This window comes from Rhinolophus ferrumequinum, chromosome 10, assembly GCF_004115265.2.
Source record: "Rhinolophus ferrumequinum isolate MPI-CBG mRhiFer1 chromosome 10, mRhiFer1_v1.p, whole genome shotgun sequence".
NCBI classification, from domain to species: Eukaryota; Metazoa; Chordata; class Mammalia; order Chiroptera; family Rhinolophidae; genus Rhinolophus; species Rhinolophus ferrumequinum.
Window position 1 is genome coordinate 18,124,596 of NC_046293.1, and position 17,870 is coordinate 18,142,465.

The window sequence follows — 17,870 nt, forward strand, 5'->3', positions numbered from 1 at the left end:
GATATAAAACTGAAGGCAACAAAGGAACAAGACAAACAAATAAAGAAACAAAAACTCATAGACACAGATAATAGTTTAGTGGTTACCAGAGGGTAAGGATATAGAAGAGGGTAAAGGGGGTCAAATATATGGTGATGGAAGGAGAACTGACTCTGGGTGGTGAACACACAATGCAATATATAGATGATGTATTACGAATTGTACACTTGAAACTTATATAATTTTAGTAACCAGTGTCACCCCAATAAATTTAATACATTGTTGTTGTTTTTTTAAAAAGAATGTTTTTCAAGGGAGGAAAAAGCCACCATTTGGATAAATGCTGCTGATGAGGCCAATAAGATAACAGGGATGGCGTGACCACTGGATGTGTGGATAGGTGACCTTTATAAAAGCAGTGACTGTGGAATGTTGAGGGAGAAAGCCCGAACCTATTTGAAAAGAGATTGGGAGGCGAGGAAAAGGAGACAATGATGCCAGAAAATCTTTGAAGGTTTTTCTGTGAAGTGGAGAAGAGAAATGGGGAGGCCGTTGGAGGAGAGCAGGGGGGGTCAAAGCATCTTTCTTTTTAAGATGAGTAACAGAAGCCTGTTGGTAAGGATTGAGTAGAGAGGAAAAACATAACGCAGGAGAGAGAGGAGACAATTATAGGAGCAAAGTCCTTGAGAAGGTGAAAGGGGTGGGGATTCGGCACATAATAGGAGGGCTCCAGAGATAGCAGCAGACACTCCATGCATAGTGATGAAGGGAAGGCAGAGTGTGGGGACAGTCGCAGAGCTTCTTGTCCCATTGCTCCTATTCTCTACCGGAGTATAGGCATGGTCATCAGCAAAGCCTGTGTGTGCTTGGGGATGCGGTGGTACAGACAAAGGAGGGGGGAGGGTTGACGGATAAGAAGAAAGTATGAAATAACTGTCGCCAACTCCCTCACCTATTCACTCTTCAGTCAGATGTCACCTTCAGGGAGACCCCTCCCCAATGCCCTGTTTAAAATGACTAAACCTTCACCCCCAGCACTCTCATACCCTGTTCTACTTTTTCCTTTGCCGTATCACTTATCACCTTCAAACATACTGTGCTGTTTCCTTATTTATCATGTTTATTGTTCACTGCTTCCTTCATCGGAATGTGTGTCACAGGATAAGGGCTCTTTGTTCACCCATGTATTCCAAGTGCCTAGAACTGTGCCAGGCACTTTATATTTCTTGATGATGTTTTTAAAATGAATGAATGAAAGAAGGAGGTAAAGAAAGGGAAGAGAAGGTGGGAGGGAGGCATGAAGTTAGTTCATTGTTATGGGGGGCTGGGGAGGACTGCAAACCTACTAGGCTCACTGGGTATTCCTTGGTTCTCATCTGAGACGGTGGTCATGATTTAAAGGGAACCCGTCTGCATGGTCTTCTATAGCAACATTCAACCACTCAGGTGCAGGCACAAAGAAGGTGGTGTTTCATCAAGGTCAAGGCTTTGCCATGCAAAAAAGCCAAAGAAACAAAGGAATGAGAGAATTCAGGTGCTTGTAAATGAGCGGTCATCATGCTAGACTATGAAATTGAAGCTAAGTAACGAAGGAAATAAAATGATGGCTAAAAAAGCGGCCGGGGACAATTAATCAGCAGGCTCATTATCATATTCCATGTACTTCCCAGTTACATTTTGGAATATTTAAACCCATTGAAAGCAAGTTTCAGCTCCAGGTATTAGCTCAGTATTTAAGGGTTTACTTAGAACTGTCCTTCCCTAAAGAGACTTCATTTTAAAGGGATTAAGGTACAGCTTTGCTAAGTATAAATAGGAAAAAGAAAAGGAAAGTGACAAACTAAAATTCAGTATTTACCTGCTGCTTGTTTATCTTTGTTTTGCCAAACAAATAGAACTCTGCATGACAAAAAGAATCAAGACTAGTAGGTTTTCATTCTACTGGAGTTTGTACAGAGAATGGCATTCCTTTCCAACATCAGATACCGTAAACATCACATATCCATGAGTCACCAAATGAAGGACTAGATTTCAGAGGACCCACAGGTACTTATTAGAGTCTGAAAAACTGAACCAAGGCAGCCGCAAATGAATGCCAAAGTGATTTACTGCTGCGCAATCCAAAATAATATCCTGGCTAAACCCAGGAGCCCACAGACTGTGGAGGAGAGGTCTCGAGAGAACACCTAATGCATTTCTGAAACACTAATGGACATGAGGTCTCATTGCATGTCATTTTCTTTCCCACCCACTGGACTGCTAAGGTCAAGGAAAATTGTGTGCAGTACAGCTTCATTCTTCTGCCTGCTCTATTCCCAGCCTTCCATGAGGCGCTTTTTAATTTCAACCATATGTAGCAAAAGTCAGAATGGAGGTAAAGGACAAGAACGTTAGTGAGCAATAAACAGCACCTTCTTGGAAGACCATCACGATCTTGGTTAAGTTTGCAGGTAATAGCTGGTATAGTTCGTTTAGGAAAACCCTTGGCCTGAAAGAAATCTAGCAACGAGATGACTTTGATTAAGTAGAAGTACAGTGGGATGGATTTGGTTGCAAATAAACTAAATGATATTAGGTTAGATAACTTTGTAAAGAAATAAAAGAGTAGAAAAATAAAATACATATCTGACTAGTATCATTCCAGTCATGAAGTCCTAGGAGAACAATTATAGCTGACAAATTACATTCATGCGAACTTGATGAGCGAGCATAAACAATGTGAAAGTCAAGATGAAATGATGAGCCAGGCATATGCTCAGCTGTGTGGGGAAAGCCGTGAGGTCCTTGTGGGAGTCCCACTCCAACTGGAGAAGGAGAGATGTACAGGGGAGCCATGATGCCTCCCTCAGAAGTTACGGTCCCTTTGTTCATAGTGTTTCCAGTCTGGAGTGCCACTCCCTGCTACCTTTCTGCTTGGTAAATACCTATTCATCCTTTAAGACACAGGTCCCTTCCTCTAACCTTCCTGAAACCTCTGGGCAGAGTCTGAAGTTCCCTTAGTGCTTTTACAGAAACTCTTCAGGCTGTATTCTAAATGCCCATTTCATGTCATTGCTAGTCAATGAGCTCCTCAAACACACTGAGTAAATTGTGGCAGGCTGTAGTATCCAACGATGGCCCTGACAACAGCTTTCATCCGTATGTCTTCTAGAACCTTGCCACTGTCCACTGAGAGATGGAATCTGTGTCCCTTCCCTTCGATCCTGCCTCTGCCAGTGGAACGAAGCAGAAGAAACACTCCTGAGTCCAGATCATACAAATGCACTGTCTTGTTCTGCCTTAACCCAGCCACCATGTCATGAGGAGGCAGAGGAGCCTCAGAGAAGGCTATGGAGAAGTCCACATGGAAAGGAACCAAGGTCCACAGCCCACAGGCCTGACTGAGCTCTCGGCTGACAGCCAGCACCAACTTTCCAACTACGCAAGTCAGCCGTTTTGAAAGGGGGCCCTCCAGACCCCTAGAGGTGCTGCTCCAGCTGATGCCCATGGAGCAGAGAAAAGCTGTTTCTGCTGAGCCCTGCTCAACTGCAGATTTGAGAGTTGGCGTAAGCCACAAGTTTTGGAGTTGTTATGCAACAATAGATAACTGAAACACTTTCATTTTTGAGTCTCCACTGCCTGGCACAGTGCCTGGAATATAACAGATACTAAGTATCCATGTGCACTACGATCTGCGCTTAACACCACAGGAGCCAGAAGTGGTGGAGAGAACCTTCCTCCTGTGGGCAGTAGTGCAGAAGGCGTTTTCAGCTTGTCTTTCCTTCGTTCTGCCCCTTTTGACTGCATCACAAACACATGGATGTTTCCTTACGTAGGCTGTGACTGCTACTGTCTGACTAACACATTAAAGATTTGGTCTCAATGAACTTAGCTCTGCTTATGAGAACAGTTTAGTGCCAGCATCAGAACAAAGGTGTGGGGGTGGGGGAGGTACTGGGACCGTGGCCAATTTGCCCGGCCATGCCTACGTAAAACACCAGAAAAAGCTAGTCTACTATCTCCTTGAGGGGCAGTGTTAGGGTTCATAACATAAACTGCAAAACCATTTGGGTGTGACAGAGGAGGGGCTAGCAAAACTTAACTGAAAGGACAGGTGGCCCAATCAACTCTGTTAGGAGGAGGGCAGGTGGCTGCCTTATACCTTGTGATGTCAGCTTGGCACCTGTGCTCCCTCCTTCTGAAGTCTCCTCACATATTGTGGAGAATCTGGGACTATGTTTCCCAGAATCCCTTTCCCCATGGGAAGATGAGGGGTGCTCAGGTAAAACCTGGAAGGTCAAAAAGAAGAGGCTATTTCTATCCCCAGGTAGGCAGTTTAGAGAGAGTTGTATAACTTATTTGTGTAAGTTAAAGACAGCTTCAGTTGAGTTTCGTGAGAACCATCTATCTGTGCCACAGTCAGCAATGCTTGAGATTCCCCAGAGGCTTCCATGCCAGCTTACAGGACCTATTGCTACGGAGCTTCAGGAAGTAGTGAAGGTGACTTCCTGTCCTTCAGTCCCCAGCCTTTTTAGCAGTGGTATAAGCCTCTGTATTAAACACTCCATTCTTGGAAGACACAGAGTAGCTTGTCTTCCTGCAGAACCTTAACTGACAGAGGAGCCAAGCAGTTAAAAGCACTAGGTAAGACTTTCAAAGAAGAAACTTTGGTGTCTGTGTAGACAAAAGTGTGGACGACCACCAAAGAGGTAGCTTCAAAAGAGATGGAAGTTAAACTGACAAGTAGCAAAGGACAAGTTAGGGAGAGGATTTGCAACCAGGTCAGGTCTCCCCAAAGGTCCTAACAGTGCTCACACACTTGATTTGTCCCAGCTCTGCGCCCGAGGAGAGGTCATTTAGATACAAATACCACTGTCTTCCCTACCCGCTCCTTCAGCCAGATCCAGCCAGTTTATCTCCTCTTGTTTTTCACCTACCCTGCCCCTACCCTGCCTCCATTCAGTTTTTCCATTTATTCTTCCTATGCTCATCCAACCTACACATGGGAAAATGCAAAGCAAACATACCTCCAACAGTGAGAAAACTCTAAACTGCTTTAGAGAGTTGGACTTAAGAGTGCAAATTCCAATGTCTCTTTGCTTAGGGCACCCATTATTTTCGAGACTTCCCTGAACTCCTGGAATAAAACAGTGACTCAATCCCAGAATTCCTGCATATTCTGTCCACAGCACTCATCACACCTGACATGTTTATTTAATGCCATTCTTCCCTCAATAATAGTAGACACTCATGCCATATTTGATGAATGAATAAAAAAATGACTCCATCTAGAAATGGAATCATCAGGTACCATCAACTGCTCTTAAACTATGCCTAAGACACAACAAGAAGTAAGTTATTGGTCCCCGCCTCAAGGGTCAGTGCTGAATCATCCCTTTTGCAACTAAAGTATATCAGGCTTGGTTATTAAAATTCAGCTTACCATTCATCTTTGTCAAACTTTCCATTTGTAAGAATTGCAAACAGACTATGGATTTACAGTTGTGTGGACTGCTTCAAAGCTTTGAAATTTCTCCATCTCCTTAATAAATAATTAGTGACCCCTAGTACATACTTTGAGTAATTTTTAGCAATTTAACATAACATGTAGCAAAAAACAAAAAACAGAAACAAAAAACAACAACAACAAAAAAAACAGGAACAAAAATAACATCATAGAGAAAGTACTTCAGTTCTTTTCATAGCTGTAACAATGTAATGCCTACATTTGGTACATAATACATGATGACAATGCAAAATGTGTTTTATGTCAGACAAATTCCACTTAGACCACTGAGAAGATCTTTCAGATTAATTTTCAGCTTGTGGGATGATAACAACAGTTTATTATATCACTTCACTTCTTCAGCTGTGCCTTGTCTAATGGTTATTTTTCCCCTGAATGTTGTGCTATGGTAAGTGAAGGCCTAGGCATGAGTCATATGAAATAGGTATTGCTTTAGAACAATCCTTTGAGTAAGTCAGTTCAAGATAACTTTGTACTGGTCATCTTGACCTGGCAACAGAAATGTTTTCATTAAACTTTGTCTTCCTGAACAAACAAAAACAGTTGAGGCAATACTAGCCCTTCAGATCTTTAACTGGTTTCAAAAATTAGACTGCAAGTAAGGGGAATGTAGGGGGTGGAGAGGGAGACAGAGACAGAAAGACAGATGGAGATGGAGAGAGAAGAGAGAACGTCACCCCCAACCCCACCCCAAATTTGATGAAGCTGCTTTAAGTAGATGGACCAGTGAGAATAGGGCCCAGATGCTGATGGACTGATGTAGAGCAGTGGTAGGTGATACCAAAAAGGACTGAGTCCTACCTACCAGGCACAGGCCAGGGACCCTTAGTCCAAAAGGCAACAAGGCTCAATAAGGAATCAGCATGACCAGTGGTGGAAGCCACTCTCTTCTCTATCAATACCAACAACAAGCATTTATTGAGCACTTAATATGTGCTACACTCTTCTAAGCACGTCATAATGTATTAACTCATTTTATCCTCGTAACAGCCCATCAGTTAAGATTACCTGCTATTTAATAAATGAAGGAACTGAGGCATAGAGAGGTTAAAAGCCTTACCTAGTTATTTACTTAGTAAGTGATGAAATTGTAAGTGCATTTAAATCCCACTTGTCTGGCCTGAAAGGCCAATCTTAACTTACCCTACCCTTCCTCTCAAATACGAAGTTTGACAATTAAGTTCATGAACTTATCCTAGAAAAAGTGCTACATACCTCATTGCTGAATATCACTATGGTCACCTTCAAAGTACTCCCCTTGGGAAGCTATGCACCATCACCAGTGCCTAGTCTACCCTTCAAAGCAATTTTGGAACTCTTTTTCTGGAATGGCCATCAGAGCTGTCATCCTGAATGTCATCAAAATGTCTTCCTTTCAATATTTCCTTTATCTTTGGGTAAAGAAAGAAGTCATTGGGGTCCAGATCAGGTGAGTAGGGAGGGTGTTCCAATACAGTTATTTGTTTATTGGCTAAAAACTCCCTCACAGACAGAGCTGTGTGAGCTGGTGCACTGTCGTGATGCAAGAGCCATGAATTGTTGGTGAAAACTTCAGATTGTCTAACTTTTTCACGCAACCTTTTCAGCACTTCCAAATAGTAAACTGGGTTAACTGTTTGTCCAGTTGGTACAAATTCATAATGAAGAATCCCTCTGATATCAAAAAAGGTTAGCAACATCATTGCAACATGTTCGCAAACTTAATTGTCACACTTCATACATAAGCCTGTTTTCTGATTTAAGAATCTGATGTTAAGAGTGCTTCAATCAGCTGGTCCACGTGAATGAAAGAACGGAATAGCTGCCTTCAATGCCTCAAGCTACCTCACGGACAATGCAACAAACTACATAATGCTGGGTCAAAGGGTCTAACTCAATAGTTCTCAACCAGGGAAGATGTGTGTATGGTGTAGACACACACACACACACACACACACACACACGCCCCGAGGACATATGGCAATGCTTGGAGACATTTGTGATTGTCATGACTTGAGGGGAGTGCCACTGGAATCTAGTGGGTAGAGTGTGGCATGCCAGCCGCCACAAATCGAACAGTTCCTGAATGGGGGAGTGGGAATGAAAAAAGACACTCACACAAAATGATGATGCGGCCGGTCTTCAGTGATCCTGAAGCGCGGAGTTTACTTTCCTTTACCAATTTATACCACCTGTGTACGTGCAGCTTAACAATCACGAGTGTGCATTACCTCATTGAGAGTAAATTTTTAACTTCTACATAGAAACTACAAAATCACTGAAACTTCCCCAAAGTCATTTTCTCAATGACAAAGTCCACCAATTTACCCTGATAATCATCAGTCCTCTGTGTCCGGGAACCGGCCACTCCCACCTCATTCCTCAGCAGTTTGCAAGCACCCTCCAGGTGTAGGCAGAGACAATGCCTTAAGAGCTAAAACAAGTTAACCATAAACTGAGCCAGTCTGCAAGGAAATCACGGCTCCCCACAGTAGAGGCTAGGGATGCTGCTAAACCTCCTACAGTGCACAGGACAGCCCCTACCAGAAAAGACTTCTCCAGCCCAAAACGTCAGCAGTGCTGAGGTTGAGAAACTGTGGAACTGAATTGGCTGGTGTTACACACACACAGCCACGGACATCAGCTATTCACAGTCTTTTGTAGCAAAGTCAAAATTCTATCAACTAAGGACTGGGTTAAGTCTTCAGGGTGCAAAAACCAGTACGACACAGTTTCTGCCCTCAAAGTGATTACACCAGCCACGTGGAATGTTTGGCTTTAACACATCGTATACTCAACTTAGAGGGAAAACTGGATAAATTAAAGCAGAATAAATGCCTCTGTGTATTTGTTCTCTCTTTCTGCACTTTCATCAAGGACCCCGTGAATTTGCTGATTGCGGGCACTCCAGGTGGGCCGTCTGAAACCACAGATTTGGCAGCATCTCTACTCCGAACTTGGTATCAGTGGTAGTGAATACTGATAACACCCAGCCTGGAAGTCGAGCTGCCGTGAGCACTGCAGAATCACCCTCTGCCAAACAGGAGCAGTGCCCACCTCCCACCACCTACACAGACCTCACCCAATGACTGACTGACACGGGACCCTTGCTTTAAAGGTGAGCCAGCTCTGTGATGTACTCTGCTCCAGAGCTTTCCTGTTGGATCAGAGAACACATTCTTGGCTTAGCTTTTCTCCCCTGCCCTCTTCTACTTTCTTCACTCCCCTTTCTCGTGAGAGCCCTGCACCAATGAACAACCTTAGCTAGAATCCTTGCCTCAGGCTCTGCTTCTGCTTGGGAAGTTCAACCTAAGATTTCACTTTTTGAAATAGGCTCCTGCAAGAGTGCATCAACAATGGTGACCCTTGAAAGACACTGCTATGGTCTGAGTGTCTGTGCCCCCCCAAATTCAGATGAGGAAATCTAACCTCCCAATGTGATGGTATTAGCAGGTGGGGCCTTTGGGAGGTGAGTAGGTCATGAGGGTGGTGCTCTCACCAATGGGATTAGGGCTCTTATAAAAGAGGCCCCAGAAACCTAGTTCACCCCTTCCACTGCATGAAGACACAGCAAAGGCGCTGGCTGTGAACCAGAAAGTGGGTCCTCCGCAGGCAGCAAATCTGCAGGATACTTGATCTTGGACTTCCAGTCTCCAGAACTGTGAGAAGTACATTTCTGTCGGTAGCATTTTGTTATAGCAGCCCAAACAGACTAAGACAGACCTCCAAGGGATCTTCAGAGCTTTTATGCTCAGATGAAAATCTGCTTTCTTCACTCTTTGCTTATGATTCCCCTCAACTTTCCTTTCTCTTCACCCCAACCTGAGACCCTTGGTAATACATATGGGTGACATATAAGAAAGTGGGGATTATTAAGTGGAGTAAGGTCTAAGTCTCTTTAGAGACCCCAAAAGCATTAAAGGACAGGAGTGTGTATAGTTCAGTTTGTCGTGACACCCATTTATTTTAGACTCTCGTTATCATGGTTTTAATGGTGAAAGAAGTAAGAAGTCCTTGGTTCTCTCCTCAGTCTCGCAGAGCTCTAAATCCTGAGAGACCATCTATAGCAACAAGCTGGATGTGGTTGCAAAACATAAACAGGAATGAAAATAGAAAGGGTCGTATGGGCAGGAAGCCTGTGAAGGCAGAGAACAATGCAGGTGAGATGAGCATTTTATATTGGAGTCTTTGTGATGGTTTCCTTTGGATAGAGGTAAAACGAGAGTGGAACAGGCAGTCAAGTACAGGTTTTCAGCTCTGGGTTGATCTATAACTTCATTCTTGATGAATCCAAACCAAATCCTCTGAAACCAGATAAATGTCTGAACCTTGACAGTGCTAAACTTGTTACCTAATGTATTCTGAGTTTTTCTAAGACCATTAAAGATAATCATAAATCTTATCCATGAACAGACATTAGCAATACATGGTCAGTTGAGGTTGCTATTCGTAATGATTTCATTTTGAGTGATTTGTAAACTGTAAGAACATTTTTCTAAAAAGTTTGCCCTGAAAAGCTGTTTTAAAAGTAAAAGTGTTAATGCACTGTGTTTAGCTGATATAATTATAATGGTGATAATAAAGATTTATTAACTGCTTACAATATGACAGGTACAGAGATAAGCACTTACTATGGATTATTTAATTATTGAATAAGCCATGAAATAGATCTCATCATTAGCCTCATTTTGCTGATGAGCTAGCTTTCTCAAGAGCACACAGCTTTTAATGGTGGAAACGAGTGAGCACTCAGAATATCTGACCCCAGACCCCTCACCATTGTATTAGTTTCCTATTGCTGCATAACAGATTACCACAGACTTAGAGTCTTAAAACAACACACATTAATGAGCTCATAGTTTCTGCAGGTCAGGATCCAGGCACCGCTTGGCTGGGTCCTCTGCTCAGGCTGTCCCCAGGCTATCACACAGGGCTTGGTTAGACCTGCAGTCTCATCAGAGGCTTGACTGAGGAAAGACCAGCTTCCAAGAACCCTCAGTTGCTGGCAGAATTCATTTCCTTGTGACTATAGGAGTGAGGTCCCCTTTTCTTGCTGGTTGTCAGCTGGGGGCAACTCTCAGCTTCTACAAGCCATCCAATCTTTGTACAGGGCCGCCTTCATATCTGTCTCACATGAACAGACATTAGCAATACATAAAGGAGAATCTAATGTCAGTCGACTGAGTCGGGATCTTCTGTACCATGACATAATCAGAGAAGTGACATTCCCCTATATTTGCCATATTCTATTGCTTAAAAAAGCAAGTCACAGCCCTGCCTGCACTCAAGGGCATGGAATTATACTGCGGCGCAAAAACCAGAAAGCGGGCATCACAGACTTTAGGATCTGCCCGCCACAACCACTAGCCACGTAAGACTGCCATCATGCTTGTGCCACCTTCTCAGCTGTTGCCAAATTTGGATATCACCCAAAATATTTTCATCTCCTCTATTTCCTTAATTTACTTTTAAAAATAATTATTTTACAAAGACCTTTTGTATCAGAGTCATAACTGGAAAATCAATGTATTACTTGCCATCAAGAGAAGATAAACAAAGCCAACTTCATGCCTCTGCTCAAAGCTGTCCAAGGACTTCCCCCTCACTCAGAGAAAAATTAAAGTTCCCCAGTAACCATTAAGGCCTGATGTCATCTGGCTTTCATTGCCTCTCTGGTGTATGTCTCACTCTTCTCCACCTTGCTCAGTCAACTTCTTTCACACTGACCTCACTTTTCCATGAATATACCGCAGGGCCTTTGCACTTGCTGCTCTCTTTCCCTGGAAGAAAGGCCCACCTTTGCCAACTTTTATAAAATTGCAAGTCTCTCCCAATACTTCATTCTATACTTTCTTCTCCTTAGCAATTATTGATATTTTATATAGATATAGATATATAGATGCATATGTATATGTAAATATATATAAGAAAATATATATAATATACAAATATGGATATATTTATATATTTACTTATTTATATATTTATTTTGTACCTAAATTCTAACTGGGAGGAGTTTTTACCTGTGCTATTCATTGTTGAATTCTTAGTGCTTAAAGCAGCACCTAGCATAGAATGAGTGTGCAATAAATACCTGTTGAATGAATTAACGATTATCAAGATGGTATAATTTATCTAACTATAGTTATCTTGCAACAACTGTAATGTTATGGGTTTCCTCCTAGGTTCTGCATGATTCTCTAGAGGAAGAGTACTCCATTAATACAACTGCAATTCATACATTCTAAATAATTCAAAAATCATCTGTGATTTGACTACTTATACAAAGGAAAACATACACTTCTTATTGATGATAATGATTTCAAAATAGGTGCCAAAGTGTCAATGATGGTCATAAAACTAAAAATAAAAAAATATCTAAAATAGAAAATGTGAATTCATATATATGAGTGTACTTTTAGGAAAGGGATCTCTTTAAATTGGCACTAAATCCCTGGGAACTGATACTTTATTTGGGAATTTTGCTGTGCTTTTGTTTTCTCTGGGCTACTTGACTTAAAGAACATTAAAGACCTAGGATGCCGAAGCAAGCACTTAACTGCTGACTAATCCGGCTGGGGCAAAGGTTTTAAGAAAGATTAAATTTGACTATGTGCTCACTTTTATCATAAATTAAAGATTCCCTTAGTTGTGTTTCCTGAAATTCAATGTTAAAGAGATAAGACTCTTACTATTAAACTGTTCAACTACAGAGTCTGTCTTTAGCCATTTAGAAGCATAAACCTCTAAGACGTGTAAAACATGTTTTCCATAATTTTTGGACATCATGACACACAGCTAATGATGGAGATACTAGTAATTCACAAAATGTACTTAGTGTCCAGCACTTCGGATGTATACAGATTCATAGAAAGCTTTCTGGGTTTTCTTCTTTCTTTTCTCACCTTGAAATGAACTAAGTTCTTTGTTTTATGTAGAACAGGTTCAAGCAACTTCTGGAAGCTGAAATAGCTATTACTATTGCTGTCTCTTGATTGCAGCTGTTTATAAAACACTTGATTTATGTAAAAGTGCTCCTGATGGGTTTTAAATCTAATAACACCATGTCGATAGAGGTTTATTGTTCAACCGAGGGACATTTGATTTTAATTGTTTGTGGCAGGGAAAATTAATTTACCTGTAATTTCCTGCTGCTTTCTAAGCAGGGAAGAACCTGTAAAGGCCTCTCTTCTTGCTGAGCTGGCTGGGACCCTAAGGATAAACAGCAGAGCTCAGAGGCTGCGTTCCAGCCCACCGTGTCACTTATGCAAAGGGTGTGGGCGGCAGTAAAAGTTGGGAGCCACGCAAGAGGAAAGGCTACTTATGAAGAAGTTTCCAGAAAGAGGCAAACCTAGATGTCAGTAGTGGATAGAAGATTGTGGGATCAAGGAGAAGTAGGAGAGCTGCCACCCAGAGAAGAACAGTTGAAAGCAAGGGGAGGGAGAGATGCTTAGCTAAATTTTTATAAAGTTTTGCCATATGGTGACATCACCCTTTTTCCAATTGCTATTTTTTTCCTAGTATATATTAAAATAAATACGTAGCTATTGAAAATTTTAAGAGTTATAACCAAACAAAGTTATCTCGTATACAACCAAAATACATAAAAGCATATCATGGTCAGCACAACTGTATGACAAAAGGCAGAATAATCTTCCTCAGCTACCTGCTCAAATTCCAGTAGATGAGTACTGTAGTCTAGATATCTTAGGAGACATCTGAGAGATTTGTCATCTCTTTAGTAATGTGTATTATTTGATAAAGTATTAGGCTTTTTGAGTTTAAACTAATAAGTCATGAAATGACATTGAAAAGACCTCTGTAGAAGCAGCCCCAGATATGGAGAAAATAGTGATGGAGCATTAAATATCAATATTTAATTAATTGAATAAAGGTACCTAGTTTTGATGGGATTCAAAATTTTGACAGAGTCAGAATGGATCAGAGAAAGGACTGACATTATTTAAGATCACGTGACAATACAGTGCTTTGATTTCTGTATAGAAAAATTCTGAAATTTAGGAATAAGAATAAACGATGAAGGAATGGTTTTGAAAGGTAAAAATGTCCATGTGCTATTCATGTTGAAAAAAGAAAGTATATAGTTGCCTCAGCAAGAACTTTAAAAACAAGATTTATCAAAGACATGTTCAATGAGTATAGGAAAGATTTCCTGGAACCCCACCAAAGTGGAAAACAACACGTATTTAATTTTGTTTGTTTCTCTAGAGGAACGTCCACCTGAGACAGTCTTTGGAGTAATCTAGTTCCACTTTCTTGAGAACGAGAACCTATTCCCTTAAGGCCAAGCTCATCTCACCATTTTTCTAATTCTCTTTTTAGACATTCTAGAAAAATACAGCTTATTTTATAAATCCTCAAGAGTTGAGATAGTCTAACAGATCTGGAAAAATCCCACTTATCTGACGTGTTCCAAGATCAGCATGCATTCTGCACCATACAAAGAGAAACCTGGATGTCTGATTTCAAAGAGCTAGTCCCTCAGCCTTGATGAGCAGAATTAGAAGCAAAAGATTTTAACTGCTAAATTGTTCTTATTGACTATGAAAAGCTCCAGAATCTTTGCACAATATTTAAGGAAAATCTGAGCTGAGTTACATAATCCACCTACCAGGGCCAAGTTCTATAAACACACACAGTAATTCTGGGTACACAATAATCTCATTTTGTATTATTATCAGAGACCTGGCAGGACCTCTTGCACTTTCTTTACTAAACTTTTCCTTAAAACTCTCCATACAGAGAGGAAAGAGGGAAGGAGGAGAGCAAATACTGGTAAGGTAACCCTGGAGCTTGGGAACATGATAAAAGCAACCTTAATGTTTCTTAAAACCGGAGTCATTGTGTGAGTTTCAGCTGTTTGGGGCCTAGTCAGACAGTCTATTCTGGTGTATGAAGATGCCCAAGCTCATTATGTTTCCTGAAATATAAAAAGAGCCTCTAGAGTGAGGTGACTGCATTTTATCCAGTTTTCTTTAATCCATGAGACTAGAATGTTCCATTCACACAGAGAAGCAACAGGTGAAGGAAGTCAGGTAAATTGTAACACTTTGAAACAATCTATTCAATTGGGATAGAGTATTTTGATTTTCATGAAATCACTTGGTATTAAAATGCTCTCAAGGCAAACTGTGCTGCAGAAGTCTAATTGCTGGAATATTCCCCAAACACTGAGGACTGGCAAATTCTAACCTAATAAAATACTCAGTTAACATAATGACTAATTGCTTATTTTTCAAATTGTCTCTTGATATGAATAGATGTATATGTATATTTCTAATCCAAGCAAACTATTTACCTCTTTCTCCATTTGTAATCCTTCTGCTCTAATATTTCTTTCAAATACTTCTCTCTTTTCAGTCTGGGGGTTGGATTTTCTGTACACAAGAATATAGTCAATTCGACACTTTCCATCTCTGAAGTAAAGTCCATTTGATTTGGTTTTTTCCCGCACTATCTGCATATAAAGAGAAAGGGACCAGTTTAACTAAAACTAAGCCTTAGGTGAATATTTTTTAAAGAACAATTCAAACTAAATGCAATTTTTCTTGTGCTTTACCAAAATCACACTTTTATTAATGAAAAATGTAAACGAGAGGAAACAAAATAAAACTGGAAAAAGCATCGAGTCAACTGGGCAAAACTTATGACACCCAACAAAACCAAATGTTTGGCAGGGATGTGGAGCAACTGAGAATTCCAATATTCTTCAGATGAGAGTGACAACTGATATACTTTCTCTGGAAAACACACTGGCATTATTTTATAAAATGGAACATTTGCATAAAATACAATCATAGAGAAATTTCAGATAAAGCAACTAGGAGACATGTATATGAGTATTCATAGCAGCATTGTTCGTAAGAGTAGAAAACAAAAAATGAGAATTAATTCAAATACCCATGAACAGACAAATAGATAAATTGTAGAATAGTCATACAACGGAGTATTATACAGCACTGAAAATGAATTAATTATAGTTGCCTCTAATTATAAACATACATCTTAATAACAATATCACAGAAAAAAGTAAGTCACACTACATGATATCACTTTTTGTAAAGCACTAAATAAAATAAATCTAAAATGAAGTTGTTAAAGCTACTGGTGTATGTGGTAAAACTATTTTTAGAATAAGAATGAAAAAACACAAAAATTCAGGAAGATGGTACCACTGGTAGGCTAGAGGCATAGGACTGCAAGTAGCTTTGATGGTTTTAGGAATATTCTAGTTCAATGTTTCTTAAATATTTTGCTCACAATGAGAAAAACATTTTACCTTGTGTTCTTTGTGTACATATGTAAACACACACAAAATATCTGAGACAAGTTTTATACACTAACACTTACCCTTTCTACTTGCATACACACTAATGTTAATTTTCCATTCCATTAAAAAACAATGGAGTTAGTAACCTACAATTAGGTTGCCACCCTAATTTGAAAACTACCTTGTAAAAGACTTATTGGGATTATCACTTTGTGAGGTATATAAATGTCTAATAACTATGTTGTTTTGTTCACCTGAAACGAATACAAAAATATTTTTTCTTGCAAAAAAGAAAACTAGTATCCTAGCTCATAAGATAAATGGTGGTTCAAGGTGTTCATTTCATTATTATGCTTCAGAACTGACATATAAGTTAAAAATATTATTTTGCAGTGATTACATATATACAAATTAAATACCAAAAACAGTAGTTGTAATTTCCATCCGGGCTCCATGGGCTTGCTGTAATCACGTAGAGCCCTGAAAGACGCCAAGTATGGGCTGCCAGGCTGACAGATTTCAAAAACAGGTCTGTAAACTAGCAAGTAGAAATGGGGAAGCTATTTTTTCTCCAGGCCACAGTATACTTCAGTTTCCAAATATTAGTATGGAGAAGGCCAACATGCCAGCCCACCAAGGCCATTGCTAGAATCCATATTCTTGCACATAAGTGCTGTGCATGCAGCCTCATCTGGAAGGAACATTTCAGCCAGAAGGCATGGAAATACCCTTGTCCCATACTCGGTGTAGACATCCACAATTGATGACCCATTCTCACCGGCTATTTTTTGCCTTTGGCCTTCAGAGGTACTCAGAAGTCTACTCAAGTAAACACTGTCGTAACAACTATTGGCCAAACCAGGGAACTATCCTATTATGTAGCACACGAGCACCTGCCTGCAAGGATTCAGCTAAGGCATCAGGAGGAGAGGTAGCAAAGCCCTGACCTTCCTGAGACTGTTTCCTCATCTGTAAGTTAAGGGGATGAGACTAGTTGCTTTTTGAGGTACCTTTCAAGACCTCTCATTTATATCACATCGTGGTATTCATAATATCTGTGTGAAGGGATGACAAAATAACACGGACAGTAGTGTATGGTGTTTGTAGGGAGAGATCTGGGAAGCTTAGGAAAAGAAAACCTGTTCTAATATGTCATCCTTTCAATGGCTAACTGGCTCTGGAATAATAAAAACATTAGGAATATGCAGTAAATAAATGACTCTTATTCCGTGTTCCTATCACCTATAATCAGTGCATATACAAAGGAGATATTAAACTCCACTGAGACACCACCTAAGCAAAAGTGAATGCCGCTAACAAAATAGTTCTTTTCCCAAAATGAGCAGATGAGTCTATTTACAATTACAATGAGTTTCCAGATTACAGAGGCAAATGGAACTCAGAGATGCTTGAGACAACACCGTGTACTGAGGGCTGATCCATTCTGTGTCACTGTTCTAGGTGCTGGGGGATTTATACAAGGAACTCCATCTTTGTAAAGCTTACTTTATACTACCATGTTTCCCCAAAAATAAGAGCTAGCTGGACCATCAGCTCTAATGCATCTTTTGGAGCAAAAATTAATATAAGACCATATATATATATATATATATATATATATATATATATATATATATATAATATAAGACGGTCTTATTTTAATATAACACTGGCTATAATATAATATAAAATAACCAGGTCTTATATTAATTTTTGCTTCAAAAGATGCATTAGAGCTGATGGTCCAGCTAGGTCTTATTTTCGGGGAAACACGGTAGCTACTAACACCAAGAATGTCAATTATCTTAAAATAACAGGTGGTTTTAAGAATCTTCCTTTATGTAAACAGAATGTCTGTAGGTATAAGATGGGAAGTGCATGGACCTCTGACAGTTTGTTTTGAGCCTAGGTAGAATTGGGATCCCTGAAGTATACAAGACCATGGGGGATATTAGGAATGTAAGAACTGCCCCCTTATTTACCGTGAACCTACAGTTCAATGATATGATTACATTAAATGGTCCGTTGAAATATGCTTTACAGGTTCCATCTGGATCAAGATTTGTGTTTTTCAATATGGAGGTTCCTCAAAAAATTAAAAATAGAACTACCATA

At 40.1% G+C, this 17,870-nt stretch overlaps 1 protein-coding gene across 4 annotated transcripts in view; it reads right to left on the reverse strand.

Moving 5' to 3' along the window:
* ANO4 (anoctamin 4) overlaps positions 1-17,870 on the reverse strand; it is a 301,071-nt gene that overhangs the window by 154,058 nt on the left and 129,143 nt on the right. For all 4 annotated transcript variants that reach the window (XM_033116152.1, XM_033116154.1, XM_033116155.1 and 1 more), the window contains one exon: positions 14,784-14,942. In XM_033116152.1, the coding sequence (XP_032972043.1) occupies positions 14,784-14,942 (159 nt within the window). The remainder of the gene's footprint in view (positions 1-14,783; positions 14,943-17,870) is intronic.